The sequence below is a fragment of the Nerophis lumbriciformis genome, linkage group LG17 (assembly GCF_033978685.3).
Source record: "Nerophis lumbriciformis linkage group LG17, RoL_Nlum_v2.1, whole genome shotgun sequence".
Lineage (NCBI taxonomy): Eukaryota > Metazoa > Chordata > Actinopteri > Syngnathiformes > Syngnathidae > Nerophis > Nerophis lumbriciformis.
This window is the reverse complement of record NC_084564.2, coordinates 1865266-1888563: the sequence shown is the minus strand read 5'-3', so window position 1 is coordinate 1888563 and position 23298 is coordinate 1865266. Positions and strand designations below refer to the sequence as shown.

General features: G+C 42.6%; 1 protein-coding gene across 3 annotated transcripts in view; it reads left to right on the top strand.

The window, feature by feature from the left end:
• prx (periaxin) overlaps positions 1-23298 on the top strand; it is a 69696-nt gene that overhangs the window by 15988 nt on the left and 30410 nt on the right. For all 3 annotated transcript variants that reach the window (XM_061972193.1, XM_061972192.1, XM_061972194.1), the window contains exons 2-5: positions 13263-13315; positions 13422-13514; positions 20439-20564; positions 20638-20797. In XM_061972193.1, coding sequence (XP_061828177.1) covers positions 13263-13315; positions 13422-13514; positions 20439-20564; positions 20638-20797 — 432 coding nt within the window. The remainder of the gene's footprint in view (positions 1-13262; positions 13316-13421; positions 13515-20438; positions 20565-20637; positions 20798-23298) is intronic.

Sequence of the window (23298 nt, the reverse complement as noted above, 5' to 3'; positions counted from 1 at the left end):
TATTAGGCCGTTTATTGAAATACTCCCACACTTTTGATGACTTTTGGCGTGCTTTTTTCCCCTCGCTCGCACCGTCTGCTTTGCGATCCGCCATGACAGTAGTGTGACGTAAATATGCGACGCATCGACGCACAAAAATGGCGTCGATGTATTTATGTAACCGATGACGTCGACTATGTCGACGCGTCGTTTCAGCCTTAGTCTAATGTTGTCTCATGTTTTTAGTGCTATCTAATATCGTTTCTTATGCCTCGGTTCTCATATTACCTTGTCAGATGCCTTCTCCTGTCTTATGTTATTAACTCTAATGTTGTTTTTCTCTTGTCTCATGTCGTCTTGTGTCTGATGTTGTCGTTTTCATGCCCGTCCTCTTCATAAACAAACATTGACTCCTCTGATCATAGGATTGTTCAGATTAGATCTTCTAATTGTGAACATGAAAAAACTGTGTGTGTGTGTGTGTGTGTGTGTGTGTGTGTGTGTGTGTGTGTGTGTGTGTGTGTGTGTGTGTGTGTGTGTGTGTGTGTGTGTGTGTGTGTGTGTGTGTGTGTGTGTGTGTGTTCTTCATGATGAGAGGATGTTGCTTGTTTTGTTCGACTGCCAACAATAACATCATCAACTTCATGAGGGCTATTGAGTAGGATCACACCCAGTACTGTCGTGTTCTAGTCAGACCTAGTGGAACAGTACTGTCGTGTTCTAGTCAGACCGAGTGGAACAGTACCGTCGTGTTCTAGACAGATCGAGTGGAACAGTACCGTCGTGTTCTAGACAGATCGAGTGGAACAGTACTGTTGTGTTCTAGTCATATCTAATGGAAGAGTACTGTCGTGTTCTAGTCAGATCTAGTGGAACAATTCCATCGTGTTCTAGTCAGATCGAGTGGTACAATACTGTCATGTTCTAGTCGGATCTAGGGAAACAGTACTGTTGTGTTCTAGTCATATCTAGTGGAACAGTACTGTCATGTTCTAGTCAGATCTAGTGGAACAGCACCGTCGTGTTCTAGTCAGATCTAGTGGAACAGCACCGTCGTGTTCTAGTCAGGTCTAGTGCAACAGTACCGTCGTGTTCTAGTCAGATTTAGTGGAACAGTACTGTCGTGTTCTAGTCATCTAGTGGAACCGTACTGTCGGTCGTGTTCTCGTCAGATCTAGTGGAACAGTACTGTTGTGTTCTAGTCAGATCTAGTGGAACAGTACCGTCGTGTTCTAGTCAGATCTAGTGGAACTGTACTGTCGTGTTCTAGTCAGATCTAGTGGAACAGCACTGTCGTGTTCTAGTCGGGTCTAGTGCAACAGTACCGTTGTGTTCTAGTCAGATTTAGTGGAACAGTACTGTCGTGTTCTAGTCAGATCTAGTGGAACAGTACTGTCGTGTTCTAGTCAGATCTAGTGGAACAATACTGTCGTGTTGTAGTCAAATCTAGTGGAACAGTACTGTCGTGTTCTAGTCAGATCGAGTGGAACAGTACTGTCGTGTTCTAGTCAGATCGAGTGGAACAGTATTGTCGTGTTCTAGTCAGATCTAGTGGAACAGTACTGTTGTGTTCTTGTCAGATCTAGTGGAACCGTACCATCGTGTTCTAGTCAGATCGAGTGGTACAGTACTGTCATGTTCTAGTCAGATCTAGTGGAACAGTACTGTCGTGTTCTAGTCAGATCTAATGGAACAGTACTGTCGTGTTCTAGTCAGATCTAGTGGAACAATACTGTCGTGTTGTAGTCAAATCTAGTGGAACAGTACTGTCGTGTTGTAGTCAGATCTAGTGGAACAGTACCGTTGTGTTCTAGTCAGATCGAGTGGAACAGTACTGTCGTGTTCTAGTCAGATCTAGTGGAACAGTACCGTTGTGTTCTAGTCAGATCGAGTGGAACAGTACTGTCGTGTTCTAGTCAGATCGAGTGGAACAGTACTGTCGTGTTCTAGTCATCTAGTGGAACAATACTGTTGTGTACTAGTCATAACTAGTGGAACAGTACTGTTGTGTTCTAGTCATATCTAATGGAACAGTACTGTTGTGTTCTAGTCAGATCTAGTGGAATAGTACCATCGTGTTCTAGTCAGATCGAGTGGTACAATGCTGTCATGTTCTAGTCAGATCTAGTGGAACAGTACTGTCGTGTTCTAGTCAGATCTAGTGGAACAGTACTGTTGTGTTCTAGTCATATCTAATGGAACAGTACTGTTGTGTTCTAGTCAGATCTAGTGGAACAGTACTGTCGTGTACTAGTCATAACTAGTGGAACAGTACTGTCATGTTCTAGTCAGATCTAGGGAAACAGTACTGTTGTGTTCTAGTCATATCTAGTGGAACAGTACTGTCATGTCCTAGTCAGATCTAGTGGAACAGCACCGTCGTGTTCTAGTCAGGTCTAGTGCAACAGTACCGTCGTGTTCTAGTCAGATTTAGTGGAACAGTACTGTCGTGTTCTAGTCAGATCTAGGGAAACAGTACAGTTGTGTTCTAGTCATATCTAGTGGAACAGTACTGTTGTGTTCTAGTCAGATCTAGTGGAGCAGCACCGTCGTGTTCTAGTCAGGTCTAGTGCAACAGTTCCGTCGTGTTCTAGTCAGGTCTAGTGCAACAGTTCCGTCGTGTTCTAGTCGGGCCTAGTGCAACAGTACTGTCGTGTTTTAGTCAGATTTAGTGGAACAGTACCGTCGTGTGCTAGTCAGATCTAGTGGAACAGTACCGTCGTGATCTAGTCAGATCTAGTGGAACAGTACTGTCATGTTCTAGTCAGATCTAGGGAAACAGTACTGTTGTGTTCTAGTCATATCTAGTGGAACAGTACTGTCATGTTCTAGTCAGATCTAGTGGAACAGCACCGTCGTGTTCTAGTCAGGTCTAGTGCAACAGTACCGTCGTGTTCTAGTCAGATTTAGTGGAACAGTACTGTCGTGTTCTAGTCAGATCTAGGGAAACAGTACTGTTGTGTTCTAGTCATATCTAGTGGAACAGTACTGTTGTGTTCTAGTCAGATCTAGTGGAGCAGCACCGTCGTGTTCTAGTCAGGTCTAGTGCAACAGTTCCGTCGTGTTCTAGTCAGGTCTAGTGCAACAGTTCCGTCGTGTTCTAGTCGGGTCTAGTGCAACAGTACTGTCGTGTTTTAGTCAGATTTAGTGGAACAGTACCGTCGTGTGCTAGTCAGATCTAGTGGAACAGTACTGTCGTGTTCTAGTCAGATCTAGGGAAACAGTACAGTTGTGTTCTAGTCATATCTAGTGGAACAGTACTGTTGTGTTCTAGTCAGATCTAGTGGAGCAGCACCGTCGTGTTCTAGTCAGGTCTAGTGCAACAGTTCCGTCGTGTTCTAGTCAGGTCTAGTGCAACAGTTCCGTCGTGTTCTAGTCGGGCCTAGTGCAACAGTACTGTCGTGTTTTAGTCAGATTTAGTGGAACAGTACCGTCGTGTGCTAGTCAGATCTAGTGGAACAGTACCGTCGTGATCTAGTCAGATCTAGTGGAACAGTACTGTCATGTTCTAGTCAGATCTAGGGAAACAGTACTGTTGTGTTCTAGTCATATCTAGTGGAACAGTACTGTCATGTTCTAGTCAGATCTAGTGGAACAGCACCGTCGTGTTCTAGTCAGGTCTAGTGCAACAGTACCGTCGTGTTCTAGTCAGATTTAGTGGAACAGTACTGTCGTGTTCTAGTCAGATCTAGGGAAACAGTACTGTTGTGTTCTAGTCATATCTAGTGGAACAGTACTGTTGTGTTCTAGTCAGATCTAGTGGAGCAGCACCGTCGTGTTCTAGTCAGGTCTAGTGCAACAGTTCCGTCGTGTTCTAGTCAGGTCTAGTGCAACAGTTCCGTCGTGTTCTAGTCGGGTCTAGTGCAACAGTACTGTCGTGTTTTAGTCAGATTTAGTGGAACAGTACCGTCGTGTGCTAGTCAGATCTAGTGGAACAGTACCGTCGTGATCTAGTCAGATCTAGTGGAACAGTACTGTCGTGTTCTAGTCAGACTAGTGGAACAATACTGTTGTGTTCTAGTCATATCTAGTGGAACAGTCCTGTCATGTTCTTGTCAGATCTAGTGGAACAGCACCGTCGTGTTCTGGTCAGATCTAGTGCAACAGTTCCGTCGTGTTCTAGTCAGGTCTAGTGCAACAGTATCGTCGTGTTCTAGTCAGATTTAGTGGAACAGTACTGTCATGTTCTAGTCAGATCTAGTGGAACAGTACTGTTGTGTTCTCGTCAGATCTCGTGGAACAGTACTGTCGTGTTCTAGTCATCTAGTGGAACCGTACTGTCGGTCGTGTTCTAGTCAGATCTAGTGGAACAGTACTGTTGTGTTCTAGTCATATCTAATGGAACAGTACTGTTGTGTTCTAGTCAGATCTAGTGGAACAGTACCATCGTGTTCTAGTCAGATCAAGTGGAACAGTACTGTTGTGTTCTAGTCAGATCTAGTGGAACAGTACTGTCGTGTTCTAGTCAGATCTAATGGAACAGTACTGTCGTGTTCTAGTCAGATCTAGTGGAACAATACTGTTGTGTTGTAGTCAAATCTAGTGGAACAGTACTGTCGTGTTGTAGTCAGATCTAGTGGAACAGCACTGTCGTGTTCTAGTCAGATCTAGTGGAACAGCACTGTCGTGTTCTCGTCAGGTCTAGTGGAACAGTACTGTCATGTTCTAGTCAGATCTAGTGGAACAGTACTGTCATGTTCTAGTGGAACAGTACAGTCATGTTCAATGTGAAAAACTACCATCATATTCTAATGGAACAATACAGTCATGTTCTAGTGAAAAAGTATCATCATATTCTAATGGAACAGAACAGTCTTGTTCTAGTGGAACAGAACAGTTCTGTTCTAGGGGAACAGAACTGCCGTGCATCCTTCATGCACAAGTTGTTGTACTTCTTCTCCTGCTGTTGACATCCACTATATGAGACAGCTCCTCCATCATGTGGGATCTTCTCCACCAGTCGGGCAGGGCCTGCACTCCTGGTCTATAATAAGAGGTAAGCGTGGTCAGGCATGTGGCAAACGTCCACCTGCTGCCGTCTGTCTGCTGAAACCTCCGAGTGGTCTTCATCTTGACGGTGGAGAGCTTTCACATCAGACTCTGGTTGCGCTCTGTGTGAAGGTGAAAAGGGACTTCATATTTGGACGTGAGATGTGATCAATGGACGCTCCACTAAAGTTGCAGACACGAGAATAGACACAGTATTTTCTTTAAATGAGTACCAGAGAATGTGTGTTATGTCATCTTGTGACCCGCTGGACACCCAACACCCCCAACACGCCCAAACGGGCTCGGCATCCACGCCGAAATGACACACACACACACACACACACACACACAGGTGCGTACACATACATAGCAGATACGAGTTAAAAAAGTGATCACATGAAGGCGGAACTCTCCGGAATGACATAGCAGGGCCACAGTGAATGCAAGCCAAGTCATTCCCAAAGTGCAAGTTTATACACACACACACACAATATAGTGCAGTAACAACCTTAACCAGCTTTGCTTACTACTGTTTGTTGCCTGTTTACCATTGCTGCTGATGATGATGTCTCAAATCTGCCTCTTGTCTCATAGCAACAGTGTTGGCTGATCGATAGTTAGGATTTTGTGTTCAATGAGTTGTCAGATTAAAACAATATAACACTGTTTTATTGATCGCCAACCAGGCACACATGCTCTTGTCAATAGACCCTGGAGTCCAGAATGTCACTCTGTGTTGAACAGATTGACGCCTACTAGGCAATTATTTCATCCGCAACCGCATCAGAAAGTCGTCAACCATCCGCCATCCACCCGATGTAACATTTGATCAGAACCGCATCCGCCCGCACCCGCCCGTTGTTATATATCTAATATAGACGATGCAAGGCATTAGTGAGGTTATAAAGCGTTTGCCTGTTAAAGAAAGGAGACTGATCCAATGCAGCGCAGACATTCGCGTGCCACGCTGTCACGACCCAGACGCACACCAGTGCGCAATCATATGGGAGCCGCGCTGAGCGCACCTCCAAGCGCGTCTCGCTGCCGGCGACGGCCGGGTATGGGCCCGACGCTCCAGCGCCATCCATTTTCAGGGCTAGTTGATTCGGCAGGTGGGTTGTTACACACTCCTTAGCGGGTTCCGACGTCCATGGCCACCGTCCTGCTGTCTATATCAACCAGGGTGAGCCCCACCCCTTTCGTGAGCGCACTGCGCGCGGAGTGACCCCTGTTACGCGCCCCCGGCAACAGGGGTGGCGGGCAGGTAAGCTGCGCGGGCGGAGCGCGCGGAGTGACCCCTGTTACGAGCCCCCGGCCACGACCTGCTGCGCGTGACGCCGGCCGCGGCGAAGGCGGACGAGGCGGGGTGTCGGTGCGGTGGGCGCGGTGGTGACCCTGGACGTGCGTCGGGCCCTTCTCCCGGATCGCCTCAGCTACGGCTCCCGGTGGGGCCCTTCTCCGCTCCGTAAAAGTGTCCATCTCTTCTTTTTTTTTTCTTCTGTTGTGGCATATGCTGCAGGTGCCTGCTCGTTTTTCGTATGTGGGTAACAACATTTAACTATGTATATATATTTACCAATTGGTTTAACTGCCACCCGCCTGAATCTATTTAAAATCTAATTTTTTTTTATTTCAACCACCCGACCCGACCCGCGGATAAAATCTAATTTTTTTAAATTTCATCCGCGGACTCCGCGGTTGTGCCCGCAAACCGCGCATCTCTAACGCCTACTGTTCTGTTGTGTGGCTTGTTAACACGGTATAGCAGGGTTATTCAACTAAAAGGATCGGGAGGCCTAACTTCTCCCTTGACTATTATTCCTAATTTGTATATTGCTAAGAACCAGCGTCCACTGCATTGGGCATTTGATTTTTGTCTATTTATTTTGTCATTGTTACAACATTCTGAAAAAAAATAGCCAGGAGCGCAAAAAAACGAATCAAAGATCATCTATATGAAAGTACCTTAGTGTTTTGGAACCTTCCATCCATCCATCTTCTTCCGCTTATCCGAGGTCGGGTCGCGGGGGCAGCAGCCTAAGCAGGGAAGCCCAGACTTCCCTCTCCCCAGCCACTTCGTCCAGCTCCTCCCGGGGGATCCCGAGGCGTTCCCAGGCCAGCCGGGAGACATAGTCTTCCCAACGTGTCCTGGGTCTTCCCCGTGGCCTCCTACCGGTCGGACGTGCCCTAAACACCTCCCGAGGGAGGCGATCGGGTGGCATCCTGACCAGATGCCTGAACCACCTCATCTGGCTCCTCTCGATGTGGAGGAGCAGCGGCTTTACTTTGAGCTCCCCCCGGATGACAGAGCTTCTCACCCTATCTCTAAGGGAGAGCCCCGCCACCCGGCGGAGGAAACTCATTTCGGCCGCTTGTACCCGTGATCTTGTCCTTTCGGTCATGACCCAAAGCTCATGACCATAGGTGAGGATGGGAACGTAGATCGACCGGTAAATCGAGAGCTTTGCCTTCCGGCTCAGCTCCTTCTTCACCACAACGGATCGATACAGTGTCCGCATTACTGAAGACGCCGCACCGATCCGCCTGTCGATCTCACGATCCACTCTTCCCTCACTCGTGAACAAGACTCCGAGGTACTTGAACTCCTCCACTTGGGGCAAGATCTCCTCCCCAACCTGGAGATGGCACTCCACCCTTTTCCGGGCGAGAACCATGGACTCAGATTTGGAGGTGCTGATTCCCATCCCAGTCGCTTCACACTCGGCTGCGAACCGATCCAGTGAGAGCTGAAGATCTTAGCCAGATGAAGCCATCAGGACCACATCATCTGCAAAAAGCAGAGACCTAATCCTGCAGCCACCAAACCAGATCCCCTCAACGCCTTGACTGCGCCTAGAAATTCTGTCCATAAAAGTTATGAACAGAATGGGTGACAAAGGGCAGCCTTGGCGGAGTCCAACCCTCACTGGAAACGGGTCCGACTTACTGCCGGCAATGCGGACCAAGCTCTGACACTGATCATACAGGGAGCGAACTGCCACAATAAGACAGTCCGTTACCCCATACTCTCTGAGCACTCCCCACAGGACTTCCCGAGGGACACGGTCGAATGCCTTCTCCAAGTCCACAAAGCACATGTAGACTGGTTGAGCAAACTCCCATGCACCCTCAAGGACCCTGCCATTATATATCAATATATATCAATACAGTCTGCAGGGATACAGTCCGTAAGCACGCATGATTGTATTTTTTAATGACAAAAAAAAAAAACCCGGTCCGTGGGACAAATTTTTGACCGGTCCGCAGTTACAAAAAGGTCGGGGACCACTGCTTTAATGAAACAATGTGTTATCGGATATTTTGGTTATGGAAAGGCTGCAAAAATGTAGTGCAGTGGTTCTCAAACTTTTTTTACAACCTCAAAAAAACCTTAGCTCTCCCAGTTGCACCATGATGACCAACATTAAAATACAGTAGCGTAGTAGACTTACGTATTTATGAAAAACAAGGCAGAGATTTTATTTCACAAGTACCATATTTTCTAGACCAGGGGTGCTCACACTTTTTCTGCAGGCGAGCTACTTTTCAATTGATCAAGTCATGGGGATCTACCTCATTCATATATATCATTTATATTTACTTATTTATGAAATATATGTTTTTGTTAACAAGTTAAAGGTGTTTAATGATAATGCAAGCATGTTTAACACATATAGTTAATATTGTTAATAAATTAAAGGTGTTTAATGATAATACAAGTTTGTTTAATACATATAGTTAATATTGTTAACAAGTTAAAGGTGATTAATGATAATACAAGCATGTTTAACACATATAGTTAATATTGTTAAGTTAAAGGTGTTTAAAGATAATGCAAACATGTTTAACACATATAGTTAATATTGTTAACAAGTTAAAGATGTTTAGTGATAATGCAAGCATGTTTAACACATATAGTTAATATTGTTAACAAGTTAAAGGTGTTTAAAGATAATACAAGCATGTTTAACACTTTTAGTTAATATTGGTAATAAGTTAAAGGTGTTTAAAGATAATACAAGCATGTTTAACACATATAGTTAATATTGTTAAAAAATTAAAGGTGTTTAATGAAAATACAAGTTTGTTTAATACATATAGTTAATATTGTTAACAAGTTAAAGGTGATTAATGATAATACAAGCATGTTTAACACATATAGTTAATATTGTTAAGTTAAAGGTGTTTAAAGATAATGCAAACATGTTTAACACATATAGTTAATATTGTTAATAAATTAAAGGTGTTTAATGATAATACAAGAATGTTTAACACATAGTTAATATTGTTAACAAGTTAAAGGTGTTTAAAGATAATACAAGCATGTTTAACACATATAGTTAATATTGTTAACAAGTTAAAGGTGTTTAAAGATAATACAAGCATGTTTAACACATATAGTTAATATTGTTAATAAGTTAAAAGTGTTTAGAGATAATACAAGCATGTTTAACACATAGATTCCTTTCTTTCATGAAGACAAGAATATAAGTTGGTGTATTACCTGATTGTGATGACTTGCATTGATAGGAATCAGACAGTGGTGCTGATAAGGTCCGCATTTTCGAATGGAGGAGAAAAAAAGTCCTCCTTTCTGTCCAATACCACATGAAAGTGGTTGGTTTTTGGCATCTTATTTGTCCAGCTTCCGTACTCCTTTGTATACACTTTACAAGAAATACATTGTCGGCAAACTAGCTTGTGCACGCCAGCTTTCTGAGACTCTTATTTTGGTAGCGCAGGCAGGATGAAGTAGCGCTTTTATTGTGCAACTGTGCAGTCAGTCTTTGGAGTTTTGACGACAGGTACGGCGCCAGAGTCTGTTGAAATAAAGTGTTTCTCGCCTTCCAGTCGGTCATTTTAATGAGCTGGCAGCAGCCAGCGTCATCTCAGAAGACCCTCGGGTGCCGTGAATGTCAATCAAGTGACGAAAGTGACGTCATAGTGAAGATTTATGATCGCTCATTTTTAGGACTATTTTTTTAATGCCTGGCTGGTGATCGACTGACACACCCTCCGAGATCGACCGGTAGATCGCGATCGACGTAATGAGCACCCCTGTTCTAGACTATAGAGCACACCGGTATATAGGCATCCACAAAATTTTAGGGGAAAAAAATGTTTTCCCATATATAAGCCGCACCGGACTATAAGCCGCAGGTTGTGAAATGAGTTATTTACACAGAAATGTTGTAAATATTTGTTTACACACCTTCATTGTTTCCAAACGGTGCCTGTAACACGGCATTAAAACAGATGATCAAACAAAACAGAAGTCATCGTCTTGGACCCACTAGCTGCGCAGGCTAGCTCTTCAATAAGTCCATGGTGACGTTTTGGAGAATTTACTGAGGAATTTGTGATACCGGAACAATACAAAAAGAGTGCCATTGTAAGTTATTAATGCTAACACAGATAGTTGTAAACATGTTAGCTAATGCTACGTACAAATATGCATGAAAAAAACACCTACACATGGGACGGTTTAGTAAATATGAATTGTTTTAGTTATATTGTAAAAAAAATATGAATGTTGCTTGGAAAGATGAAAAATCCTTTCGAGTAGAAACGCTACGGACGACTTAGAAGACGGATCGACACTTGTACTTACGGCTCAAAGCTCCGAAACAGAAGAGCACTGCAGCACCTGCAGTGAGCAAACTTGTCGAAAAGATGGCGCCATAGCACAAACAATAACACACTTTTTCAGTGTATTTGCTTGATTTTTTTAAAACTATTTGCATTGTGGCCGTCAGCGAAGAAAAACCCCATAAATTAGCCACACCAGATGCAGTGTTAAAAGCGTAGGAAAAAAGTGGCGGCTTATGGTCCGGAATTTACAGTATATTTAATATTTTGGGCCACTTTAACATTACACACAGTTTTAACAGTAACACCGTGCATACTTGCCAACCCTCCCGGATTTTCCGGGAGACTCCCGAAATTCAGCGCCTCTCCCGAAAATCTCCCGAAATTCAGGCGGAGCTGGAGGCCACGCCCCCTCCCCCAGCTCCATGCGGACCTGAGTCCGCTTTCCCACAATATAAAGAACGTCTACAGTAAAGCAGTCCGTCGGCCGTAAACAGCAATGTTGTGACACTCTTAAACAGGACAATACTGCCATCTAGTGCATTTGATGAAAGCACTTTTGTGCGTGCCACACAGCAATGCATCATCAGAGAGGGTGTTCAGCATGGTTAGAAAGATAGTGACAGAGAATAGAACAAGGATGGACAATTCAACCCTTAACTCAACAATGAGTAGATGAGTGTTATGTGTGTGTGTATATGTGTAAATAAATAAACACTGAAATTCAAGTATTTCTTTTATTTATTTATTTATATATATATATATATATATATATATATATATATATATATATATATATATATATATATATATATATATATATATATATAGCTAGAATTCACTGAAAGTCAATTATTTCTTATATATATATATATATATATGTATCCATCCATCCATCCATCCATTTACTACCGCTTATTCCCTTCGGGGTCGCCGGGATATATATATATATATATATATATATGTCTTAATAAGGTTATCCAAAAAATAGTGCTCGATACCGTAGTAGAGCGCAATATATGTATGTGTGGGAAAAAAAATCACAAGACTACTTCATCTCTACAGGCCTGTTTCATGAGGGGTTCCCTCAATCATCAGGAGATTTTAATGGAAGCATTCACATACCGTGGTTTATATAGGGCACAGAGTGGGTGGGTACAGGCTGGCGTAGGGGCGTGGTGATTGGCTCATGTGTTACCTAGGAGGTGTTTCCGTCTGTGGCGGCATGCTGATACAATTTCGCTGCGCTTGTTGAGGGATGACAGGTCTGGACGGTATGTAATAAACAGTTTCTCTTTCAAGCATAGGTTGCATCTTTTATTACCACTATTGTAAGGTGTGCTGGATGCAAGAATTTGCCATGTTATTGAATATTCAACATTATTGTCTTTGAGGTCCCAAATGTGTTTGCTGAGTTCTGTGGTATTCCGCAGGTTTTGGTTCCTGAAAGAAGCCTTGTGATTGTTCCATCTGGTTTTAAACTCTCCCTCGGTTAATCCTACATATGTGTCGGATGTGTTAATGTCCTTGTGTGTTACCTTAGATTGGTAAACAACTGATGTTTGTAAGCACCCCCCGTTGAGAGGGCAATCAGGTTTCTTGCGGCAGTTGCAGCCTTTGTTGGTTTTGGAGTCGCTCTGTCCGGGGGCCGACGGCTCATTTGCAATTGTTTTGTTGTGGTTTGAGATAATTTGTCGTATATTGTTCATACAGCTGTAGCTCAATTTAATGTTGTTCTTGTTGAATACTTTTCTTAGGGTGTTGCCTTTGGGGAAGTGTTTGTCAATCAGAGTGAGGAATTTGTGGCCAATGTTAGTTGAGACGTTTTTGCTGTATGGGGGGTTGTACCAGATGATGTTGTTTCGTTTTCTGTTCTTTTTTTGGTTGGTTTCCTGGCGTGGGTTCATAGGTGAGGGTGAAATTGTATCCGCTTTCATCAAGTGCTTTTTGGTACGGGGGGGTTGCTTGGTCAAATTCAGCTTGACATATATATATATATATATATATATATATATATATATATATATATATATATATATATATATATATATATATATATATATATATATGAAATACTTGACTTGGTGAATTCTAGCTGTAAATATACTCCTCCCCTCTTAACCACACCAATGCCCCAACCACGCCCCCTGCACCCACCCCCAGCCCCCACCTCCCGAAATTGGAGGTCTCAAGATTGGCAAGTATGCACTGTGTGTGAATATAGGAAAATAAAACACTGTACTTTAATCAAGTGATTATTTGGCGTACCACTAGATGAAGCCCGCGTACCACAGTTTGAGAATCACTAATTTAGTGTAAAGAAGAAGAGCCAATAAAAAAAAATTACATGCGGGCCGAAAATGTCTTTGGGCCGCTCTTCGGACAGCTTAGATATAGAGCATTTAAGAATATTATTTTTATTATAAAGATATTAATCAATTTTTTTCCGACAAACGTATTTTAAGTAAGCTCTTAATGATTGTTGTTTTATTGGATACTGTTTTCTGCTGGCGGTCTATGCTTCTTGCCCAGGGACTATGGTTGGAAACTAACTTTGTAGCTAAAACCTGAGCACTTACAGCAACGTTGATCAATGTACGTTCAAATAAACTAATAAAATAAAATGAAAAAAATGAAGCTATTATTGCCAGCGGGCTCCGCAGTCACAGAAAGCACGAATGAACGCGACGTTGTTCCCTTTTCAGACTCTGACAGAGAAGAGGACGGCCATGTTTACAGCACGAGCAGAGATCAAGCTGTAAGTGAACGCTGACCTCAAACATTTAGCCACGCATGACTAATCTACCTACATGTTGTTCATCATGTGTCAGTAAGACGCAACACGTTTGTCCTAATGTCCACAGGTGAAAGATAAGAGGCGGTCTCCCCCCACTGGCCCGCATCGCAACGCTCGCCACAGCGGCTCTGCGGAGGACCACGAGAGTCCAGAGAGAGTGGTGAGACGCAAATATACTGTACATGTATCAAAACATCCATCCATCCATCCATCTTCTTCCGCTTATCCGAGGTCGGGTCGCGGGGGCAGCAGCCTAAGCAGGGAAGCCCAGACTTCCCTCTCCCCAGCCACTTCGTCCAGCTCCTCCCGGGGGATCCCGAGGCGTTCCCAGGCCAGCCGGGAGACATAGTCTTCCCAGCGTGTCCTGGGTCTTCCCCGTGGCCTCCTACCGGTCGGACGTGCCCTAAACACCTCCCGAGGGAGGCGATCGGGTGGCATCCTGACCAGATGCCCGAACCACCTCATCTGGCTCCTCTCCATGTGGAGGAGCAGCGGCTTTGCTTTGAGCTCCCCCCGGATGGCAGAGCTTCTCACCCTATCTCTAAGGGAGAGCCCCGCCACCCGGCGGAGGAAACTCATTTGGGCCGCTTGCACCCGTGATCTTGTCCTTTCGGTCAAGACCCAAAGCTCATGACCATAGGTGAGGATGGGAACGTAGATCGACCGGTAAATCGAGAGCTTTGCCTTCCGGCTCAGCTCCTTCTTCACCACAACGGATCGATACAGCGTCCGCATTGCTGAAGACGCCGCACCGATCCACCTGTCGATCTCACGATCCACTCTTCCCTCACTCGTGAACAAGACTCCGAGGTACTTGAACTCCTCCACTTGGGGCAGGGTCTCCTCCCCAACCCGAAGATGGCATTCCACCCTTTTCCGGGCGAGAACCATGGACTCGGACTTGGAGGTGCTGATTCTCATCCCAGTCGCTTCACACTCGGCTGCGAACCGATCCAGCGAGAGCTGAAGATCCTGGCCAGATGAAGCCATCAGGACCACATCATCTGCAAAAAGCAGAGACCTAATCCTGCAGCCACCAAACCAGATCCCCTCAACGCCTTGACTGCGCCTAGAAATTCTGTCCATAAAAGTTATGAACAGAATCGCTGGCAAAGGGCAGCCTTGGCGGAGTCCAACCCTCACTGGAAACGTGTCCGACTTACTGCCGGCAATGCGGACCAAGCTCTGACACTGATCATACAGGGAGCGGACCGCCAAAATCAGACAGTCCGATACCCCATACTCTCTGAGCACTCCCCACAGGACTTCCCGAGGGACACGGTCGAATGCCTTCTCCAAGTCCACAAAACACATGTAGACTGGTTGGGCAAACTCCCATGCACCCTCAAGGACCCTGCCGAGAGTATAGAGCTGGTCCACAGTTCCACGACCAGGACGAAAACCACACTGTTCCTCCTGAATCCGAGGTTCGACTATCCGGCGTAGCCTCCTCTCCAGTACACCTGAATAGACCTTACCGGGAAGGCTGAGGAGTGTGATCCCACGATAGTTAGAACACACCCTCCGGTTCCCCTTCTTAAAGAGAGGAACCACCACCCCGGTCTGCCAATCCAGAGGTACCGCCCCCGATGTCCACGCGATGCTGCAGAGTCTTGTCAACCAAGACAGCCCCACAGCATCCAGAGCCTTAAGGAACTCCGGGCGGATCTCATCCACCCCCGGGGCCTTGCCACCGAGGAGCTTTTTAACTACCTCAGCAACCTCAGCCCCAGAAATAGAAGAGCCCACCACAGATTCCCCAGGCACTGCTTCCTCATAGTAAGACGTGTTGGTGGGATTGAGGAGGTCTTCGAAGTATTCCCTCCACCGATCCACAACATCCGCAGTCGAGGTCAGCAGAACACCATCCTCACCATACACGGTGTTGATAGTGCACTGCTTCCCCTTCCTGAGGCGGCAGATGGTGGTCCAGAATTGCTTCGAAGCCACTCGTCACTGATCGGCGATGACCCTTAGCAGCACTGCAAAAAGTCAGTGTTCAAAAACAAGAAAAAAAAATACAAAAATGAGGGGTATTTTATTTGAACTAAGCAAAATTATCTGCCAATAGAACAAGAAAATTTGGCTTGTCAAGACTTTCCAAAACAACTCAAATTAGCTAACCTCAATGAACCCCAAAATAGCTTCAAATAAGTATATTCTCACTAATAACAAGTGCACTTTTCTTGATAGAAAAAACAAATATGAGACCTTTTTTCTCAGTGTGCTGAAAAATATTCTTCAATTAAGTATATGCTAGTGTCATTTTCTTGACATAATGATATGCGCTCGGCATTACATGTCTTGAAACCAGCAAACTTATACTAAAAACTAGTTTATTGTTCTTAATGGAAAGGCAACAAGGCAACCGCTTGTTACTCTCGGGGTCTCCTAGCCGCTAAGGCAAATCATATTGTCTAAAAATGCATTTTTCCATCGATAACATGACATCATCGCGCCAAGTGCGTGCTCTTTCAGTCAATTAGTGCGCAAGGAATATATAAATACTATATATATATATATATATATATATATATATATATATATATATATATATATATGTATGTGTGGGAAAAAATCACAAGACTATTTCATCTCTACAGGCCTGTTTCATGAGGGGGGTTCCCTCAATCATCAGGAGATTTTAATGGGAGCATTCACATACCATGGTTTATATAGGGCACAGAGTGGGTGGGTACAGGCTGGCCTAGGGGCGTGGTGATTGGCTCATGTGTTACCTAGGAGGTGTTTCCGTCTGTGGCGGCATGCTGTTACAATTTCGCTGCGCTTGTTGAGGGATGACAGGTCTGGACGGTAAATAATAAACAGTTTCTCTTTCAAGCATAGGTTGCATCTTTTATTACCACTATTGTATGGTGTGCTGGATGCAAGAATTTGCCATGTTATTGAATATTCAACATTATTGTCTTTGAGGTCCCAAATGTGTTTGCTGAGTTCTGTGGTATTCCGCAGGTTTTGGTTCCTGAAAGAAGCCTTGTGATTGTTCCATCTGGTTTTGAATTCTCCCTCGGTTAATCCTACATATGTGTCGGATGTGTTAATGTCCTTGCGTATTACCTTAGATTGGTAGACAACTGATGTTTGTAAGCACCCCCCGTTGAGAGGGCAATCAGGTTTCTTTCGACAGTTACATCCTTTGTTGGTTTTGGAGTCGCTCTGTCTGGGGGCCGACGGCTCATTTGCAATTGTTTTGTTGTGGTTTGAGATGATTTGTCGTATATTGTTCATGCAGCTGTAGCTCAATTTAATGTTGTTATATATATATATATATATATATATACACATACCTGCCAACTACTCCGGTTTTCCCGTAATTAGTACGGTTTTCATCAACCTATTCCGGGTTACGGTTGCAGTGATAAAAAATACGTTTTTTCATTAATTAAAAAAAAAAAAACTTTTTTAAGTTTTATTCACGAAATCGCGTAACAACAATGACAATCGACACTGCTTCCCGTAACTTCCTATCGAGCCATTCCGAATGCCATGCGCGAGGCTATTTATAGCACCGCTGCCAAGCACGAGTTTCCAAACGAGCGAACGATCATGGAATCAGCCGGAGAAAAATGGCAAACGAGTCTTAAACCGAAAAGAAAACTGCAGTCATTCCGTGAAGAATATTCAAAAGCCTATCCGGGAATAATTATCCGTTCCAAAAAGAGTGAAAACTACGCGAATTGCACCTTGTGCAGACAAGATTTTTCGATCGGACACGGAGGAATTAGCGATGTAAAAGACCACGTTGGGACAAAAAAACACAAGTCTAATGCCGTTGCTAGCGATACAAGTGGAAAACTTTCAACGTTTTTCGTCGCCCAAACAGATTCTTTGGATGTGATAAATGCCGAAGAATTTGGATTTTAGCCACAAAAAGGTAATGACACCAATGTTATCTATTGGAATTGTTTAGTACTGTTATACTGTTAAAAGTGTTTATACTATTTATGCTTTCAAGTCCAAGTTGAAGAAATCTTGTTAAATGTTGACAGCATAACTACCAAAATACAGAAGTATGTCCTTAATATTTTTGCAGTGCTATTTCTGTTGAAAAGTTCAAATGATTACATTAGAGATGTGATGTGCCACTTTTCAAGTGTCTGATGGCTTCAATTAATTTTCATTCATTTTTCATATTTTGAATTCTTTTGAAAGGCTTACAAAAAAACTACATTTGAATTGTAATTCCATGCTATTGACAGGACTATTAATTTTAATGAAGTTAGCTTACCATGTTTACAGTATAATAATTGTGATAGAAATGTGAATTTTAGGCACAGAATATTTTTTACAATTGAACAAGGCAGTAGATTATACAAGCTTGGACAGAAAGTTAATAATGACACCAATTTTATTTTTAATGGAATTGTTTAGTACTGTTTTACCATTTGTTTACTGTAAAAAGTGTTTATACTTTCAATGAACAAATTGAAGTCTTGTGAAAGGTTGACAGGATAACTGGCATTAACTGTCAAAATAATTTCAAACTATTGAAGTTAGCTTACAGAATAAACATGTCAATCAACCCATATGATTTTTGCTGTAATATTTTTGTTTTGAAAAGTCACTGTGACTGATAGAAAAGTGATGGTTTTAGCAACATTTTAACCTGTCTGAATGCTAATAATCATTTTGCGTCGGGGGGCGAAGGAACCCCCCACCAGGACTTTGTCCTGGACCTACCGGGGCCTGCGGCCCTTGGACCCTGGCTACTAGGTTTTTCTGATTTCAAAAGTTGGCAGGTATGTATATATATACAGGTAAAAGCCAGTAAATTAGAATATTTTGAAAAACTTGATTTATTTCAGTAATTGCATTCAAAAGGTGTAACTTGTACATTATATTTATTCATTGCACACAGACTGATGCATTCAAATGTTTATTTCATTTAATTTTGATGATTTGAAGTGGCAACAAATGAAAATCCAAAATTCCGTGTGTCACAAAATTAGAATATTACTTAAGGCTAATACAAAAAAGGGATTTTTAGAAATGTTGGCCAACTGAAAAGTATGAAAATGAAAAATATGAGCATGTACAATACTCAATACTTGGTTAGAGCTCCTTTTGCCTCAATTACTGTGTTAATGCGGCGTGGCATGGAGTCGATGAGTTTCTGGCACTGCTCAGGTGTTATGAGAGCCCAGGTTGCTCTGATAGTGGCCTTCAACTCTTCTGCGTTTTTGGGTCTGGCATTCTGCATCTTCCTTTTCACAATACCCCACAGATTTTCTATGGGGCTAAGGTCAGGGGAGTTGGCGGGCCAATTTAGAACAGAAATACCATGGTCCGTAAACCAGGCACGGGTAGATTTTGCGCTGTGTGCAGGCGCCAAGTCCTGTTGGAACTTGAAATCTCCATCTCCATAGAGCAGGTCAGCAGGAGGAAGCATGAAGTGCTCTAAAACTTGCTGGTAGACGGCTGCGTTGACCCTGGATCTCAGGAAACAGAGTGGACCGACACCAGCAGATGACATGGCACCCCAAACCATCACCCAACCATGCAAATTTTGCATTTCCTTTGGAAATCGAGGTCCCAGAGTCTGGAGGAAGACAGGAGAGGCACAGGATCAACGTTGCCTGAAGTCTAGTGTAAAGTTTCCACCATCAGAGATGGTTTGGGGTGCCATGTCATCTGCTGGTGTCGGTCCACTCTGTTTCCTGAGATCCAGGGTCAACGCAGCCGTCTACCAGCAAGTTTTAGAGCACTTCATGCTTCCTGCTGCTGACCTGCTCTATGGAGATGGAGATTTCAAGTTCCAACAGGACTTGGCGCCTGCACACAGCGCAAAATCTACCCGTGCCTGGTTTACGGACCATGGTATTTCTGTTCTAAATTGGCCCGCCAACTCCCCTGACCTTAGCCCCATAGAAAATCTGTGGGGTATTGTGAAAAGGAAGATGCAGAATGCCAGACCCAAAAACGCAGAAGAGTTGAAGGCCACTATCAGAGCAACCTGGGCTCTCATAACACCTGAGCAGTGCCAGAAACTCATCGACTCCATGCCACGCCGCATTAACGCAGTAATTGAGGCAAAAGGAGCTCCAACCAAGTATTAAGTATTGAGTATTGTACATGCTCATATTTTTCATTTTCATACTTTTCAGTTGGCCAACATTTCTAAAAATCCCTTTTTTGTATTAGCCTTAAGTAATATTCTAATTTTGTGACACACGGAATTTTGGATTTTCATTTGTTGCCACTTCAAATCATCAAAATTAAATGAAATAAACATTTGAATGCATCAGTCTGTGTGCAATGAATAAATATAATGTACAAGTTACACCTTTTGAATGCAATTACTGAAATAAATCAAGTTTTTCAAAATATTCTAATTTACTGGCTTTTACCTGTGTGTGTGTATATATATATATATATATATATATATATATATATATATATATATATATATATATATATATATATATATATATATACTGTATATATACAGTACTATATGAGTACGTATTTTCTATTGTTTCATTGCAAATAAAACAGCAAAGTCCATTTGGCTGTCATCTGTTTTAATTATGAGACACAATTGTGTCAAACTCATGATTTTTTTTTTTCATGCTTGAAATAAGAAATTATTACTTTAAAAAAAAGTAGTTTTATACTTGTGAGTGTTGATGACACAGCTTTGCAACACTTGATATTCTAGTTTCAAGCATGTTTTACTCAATATAGGTCATCAAATCTCAGCAACAAGCTGTAATATCTTACTGAGATCATTTAGGACCAAAACACTTAAAACAAGTAAAACACTCTAACATAAAATCTGCTTAGTGAGAAGAATGATCTTATCAGACAAAAAATAAGCAAATATCACCCTTATTTGAGATATTTCATCTTACTTAGATTTCAGTTTTTGCAGTGTGCAAACCCTCACCCCTTACTGTTGTAGAGCACAATGGTCTGGTCCGGCCGCGTAAACAACTTTCATTCCCATCCAGTCAGCAGATTTTCAGCGCTGGTCTTTTCATCGGGCAGCAGGTGGACGCCCGTCAACAAGGGGGAAAAAAACACATCGCAGTGTGACCTCATCGAGTGCATGTGTGCTCTGCAGGAGCAGAAGGAGAAGCTCCATGCGGAGTTGAAGCAGGTGCTGAGTCAGAAGAGAAGTCACCTGAGAGAGTCCGCCTGTCAACCGGCGCAGCCGGCGATGGATCCACAACCTGGCAGCGAGCCCACCGTAAGCGCCAGCAACCTCTCCACCTTAAACTGGAGTCATCGCTCTAAACGTACTCTCTGCCTTCGTGGAGCAGGTCGAGGCGGAAGCCTCCAAGCCGCAGGAGATCGTGGTGGAGACGGAGGCCGAGGCCGGAGCCAGCGGCTACAGCGTGACGGGCGGAGGACAGCAGGGAATCTTCGTTAAAGACGTCCTCAAAGACTCGCCGGCCGCCAAACATCTCAGTTTGCAGCAAGGTACTCTCTTCACACCTTAAAGTACCAGTAGAGTTGAAAAACAAGTTGGCTTTATATGCTTGATTGTCATACTTGCCAACTTGGAGACCTCCGAATTCGGGAGAATGAAGGGTGGGGGTTGGGGGGTTAAGGAGGAAGGAGTATATTTATAGCTAGAATTCACTGAAATTAAAGTATTTCTTATATATATATATATACCAGTGACGTGCGGTGAGGTTGATGGCTGGTGAGGCACTGACTTCATCACAGTCAGATTTACAAACATATGAACCCTAAAGAGTATCTTATTCACCATTTGATTGGCAGCAGTTAACGGGTTATGTTTAAAAGCTCATACCAGCATTCTTCCCTGCTTGGCACTCAGCATCAAGGCTTGGAATTGGGGGTTAAATCACCAAAAATTATTCCCGGGCGCGGCGCCGCTGCTGCCCACTGCTCCCCTCACCTCCCAGGGGGTGAACAAGGGGATGGGTCGAATGCAGAGGACAAATTTCACCACACCTAGCGTGTGTGTGACAATCATTGGTACTTTAACTTAACTTTAACTTTACACATACAAACTGTAGCACACAAAAAAGCACATTTAATTAAAAAAAACGTTATTATGGTCTTACCTTTACTTATAAATGAAGTCCATGCGCCGCAACTAAAGCCCTCACTTCAACTTTCCACGTGCAAGATTGAATCTATTTAAAAAAGTGTAACCGAGGGTTTATAAATGTGGCCTATACTGTACGAAACTACAAAACAACAAACACGGAGGCTCCAGTTTACACGAGGACCACTTTATTTACCTTCTTTCAAAAACTTCCGCTCCACTCCAACGTGTCGTCACTTCCGCTCTTAGCGCCTTCAAAATAAGAGCTCAAGGCATATATTGTATAACAGCGCATAACAGGAACTTAACATCACAAAGAGGAAAGCCCATAAAAATAGGTTACAAAGTTATTTAATAAGAAGCCAAAAAGTGAAAAAAACAATAATGTTCGTGTTGGAGGAGTTGTGAATTAGGTACACCTGCAGTCTGCAGGTGTACCTAATGTTGTGGCCCTGCAGTCATTCACAACTCCTCCAACACGAACATTATTGTTTTTGCACTTTTTGGCTTCTTATGAAATAACGTTTTTAAATAGATTCAATCTTGCACGTGGAAAGTTTAAGTGTGGGCTTTAGTTGATATAACACTCCCGTCAGGGGTTGCCGTGCATTCTACGGCGGGGGTGCAGGAGGCGAGCCTCAGCCAGTGCGTCTTTTGCAGCCGTTTTATGATCGCTCAGCACAAGAAATACGTTACACACACACAGTTGTTGACAAAATACACTGTACATTATATACCTCAGCTAACTAAACTATGGAAATGTATAATATAATTCATATAGCAATACTGTCTCACTGCACAGCAGGCCAGCAGTTAGCCGAGTCCGTCCATGTTGAGGCACTGAGTGACGTGCCTCAACTGGCTGCTGTTCACCGCACCGTCTCTTCTCAGTATTTGAACGGCAAATGTGAAAATTCAGCGATTTTTAATAAAAATAATCTAAAACTGGTGAAGTTAAATGGAAAATAACTTTATAGTATAATCACTGGATACATTTAACAATTTAATATTTTTTTTTTTCTTTTTACATTTTTTTTCTTTCCATGATGATATATATATATATATATATATATATATATATATATATATATATATATATATATATATATATATATATATATATATATATATATATATATATATATATATATATATATATATATATATGTAGTACAGTACACAGTAATGAAAACACAGTTGTTCTACTAACTGTACTGTACTTGCTGCTTACTTAAAAAAAAAAAAATAACACTTACCTTTCACTATTTGAGTAGCCTTTGTTCTGCCGTTTGAGTACTGGCGAGCGATCTCTGAATCCGGGAACATATCCTTCACGGATTTGTTGAAAACATCCGCAAATGAGAACGGAATGTTGCTTGCAAGGTGGCCCATAATACTGCCTTGTGCTTCTCTGACCGTTCATGAGTGACTATATCCATTCGGCCACCATGTTATGGGTTATAGATAAACCTATGGATAACGGAGACGTATATAATAGTCTCCTTTTCAGGTGAGAGGACGCTAAAGGCAGTGCCTTGTTTGTCTGTCATAAAAATTAAAAATAAATTGGTCATAATTTTATATATATATATATATATATATATATATATATATATATATATATATATATATATATATATATATATATATATATATATATATATATATATTTTTATTTTTATTTTTTTTTTCAACACTTAAATCTCAATATCAAACTTCACATCTGCTAATATACATGGTTTTTGTAATGTTTTATGCCCATCATGTTAAAGAAAATTCAGTTTGTATGGCAAAAACACAAAATATGCTACCTTTTCTCCAAAATATTTTCAAAGTGCAATACTTGATGTGAAGTAATTGGAGCCTTAAGTAGGTCAATAATTCATAACAACAGTTTTGATTC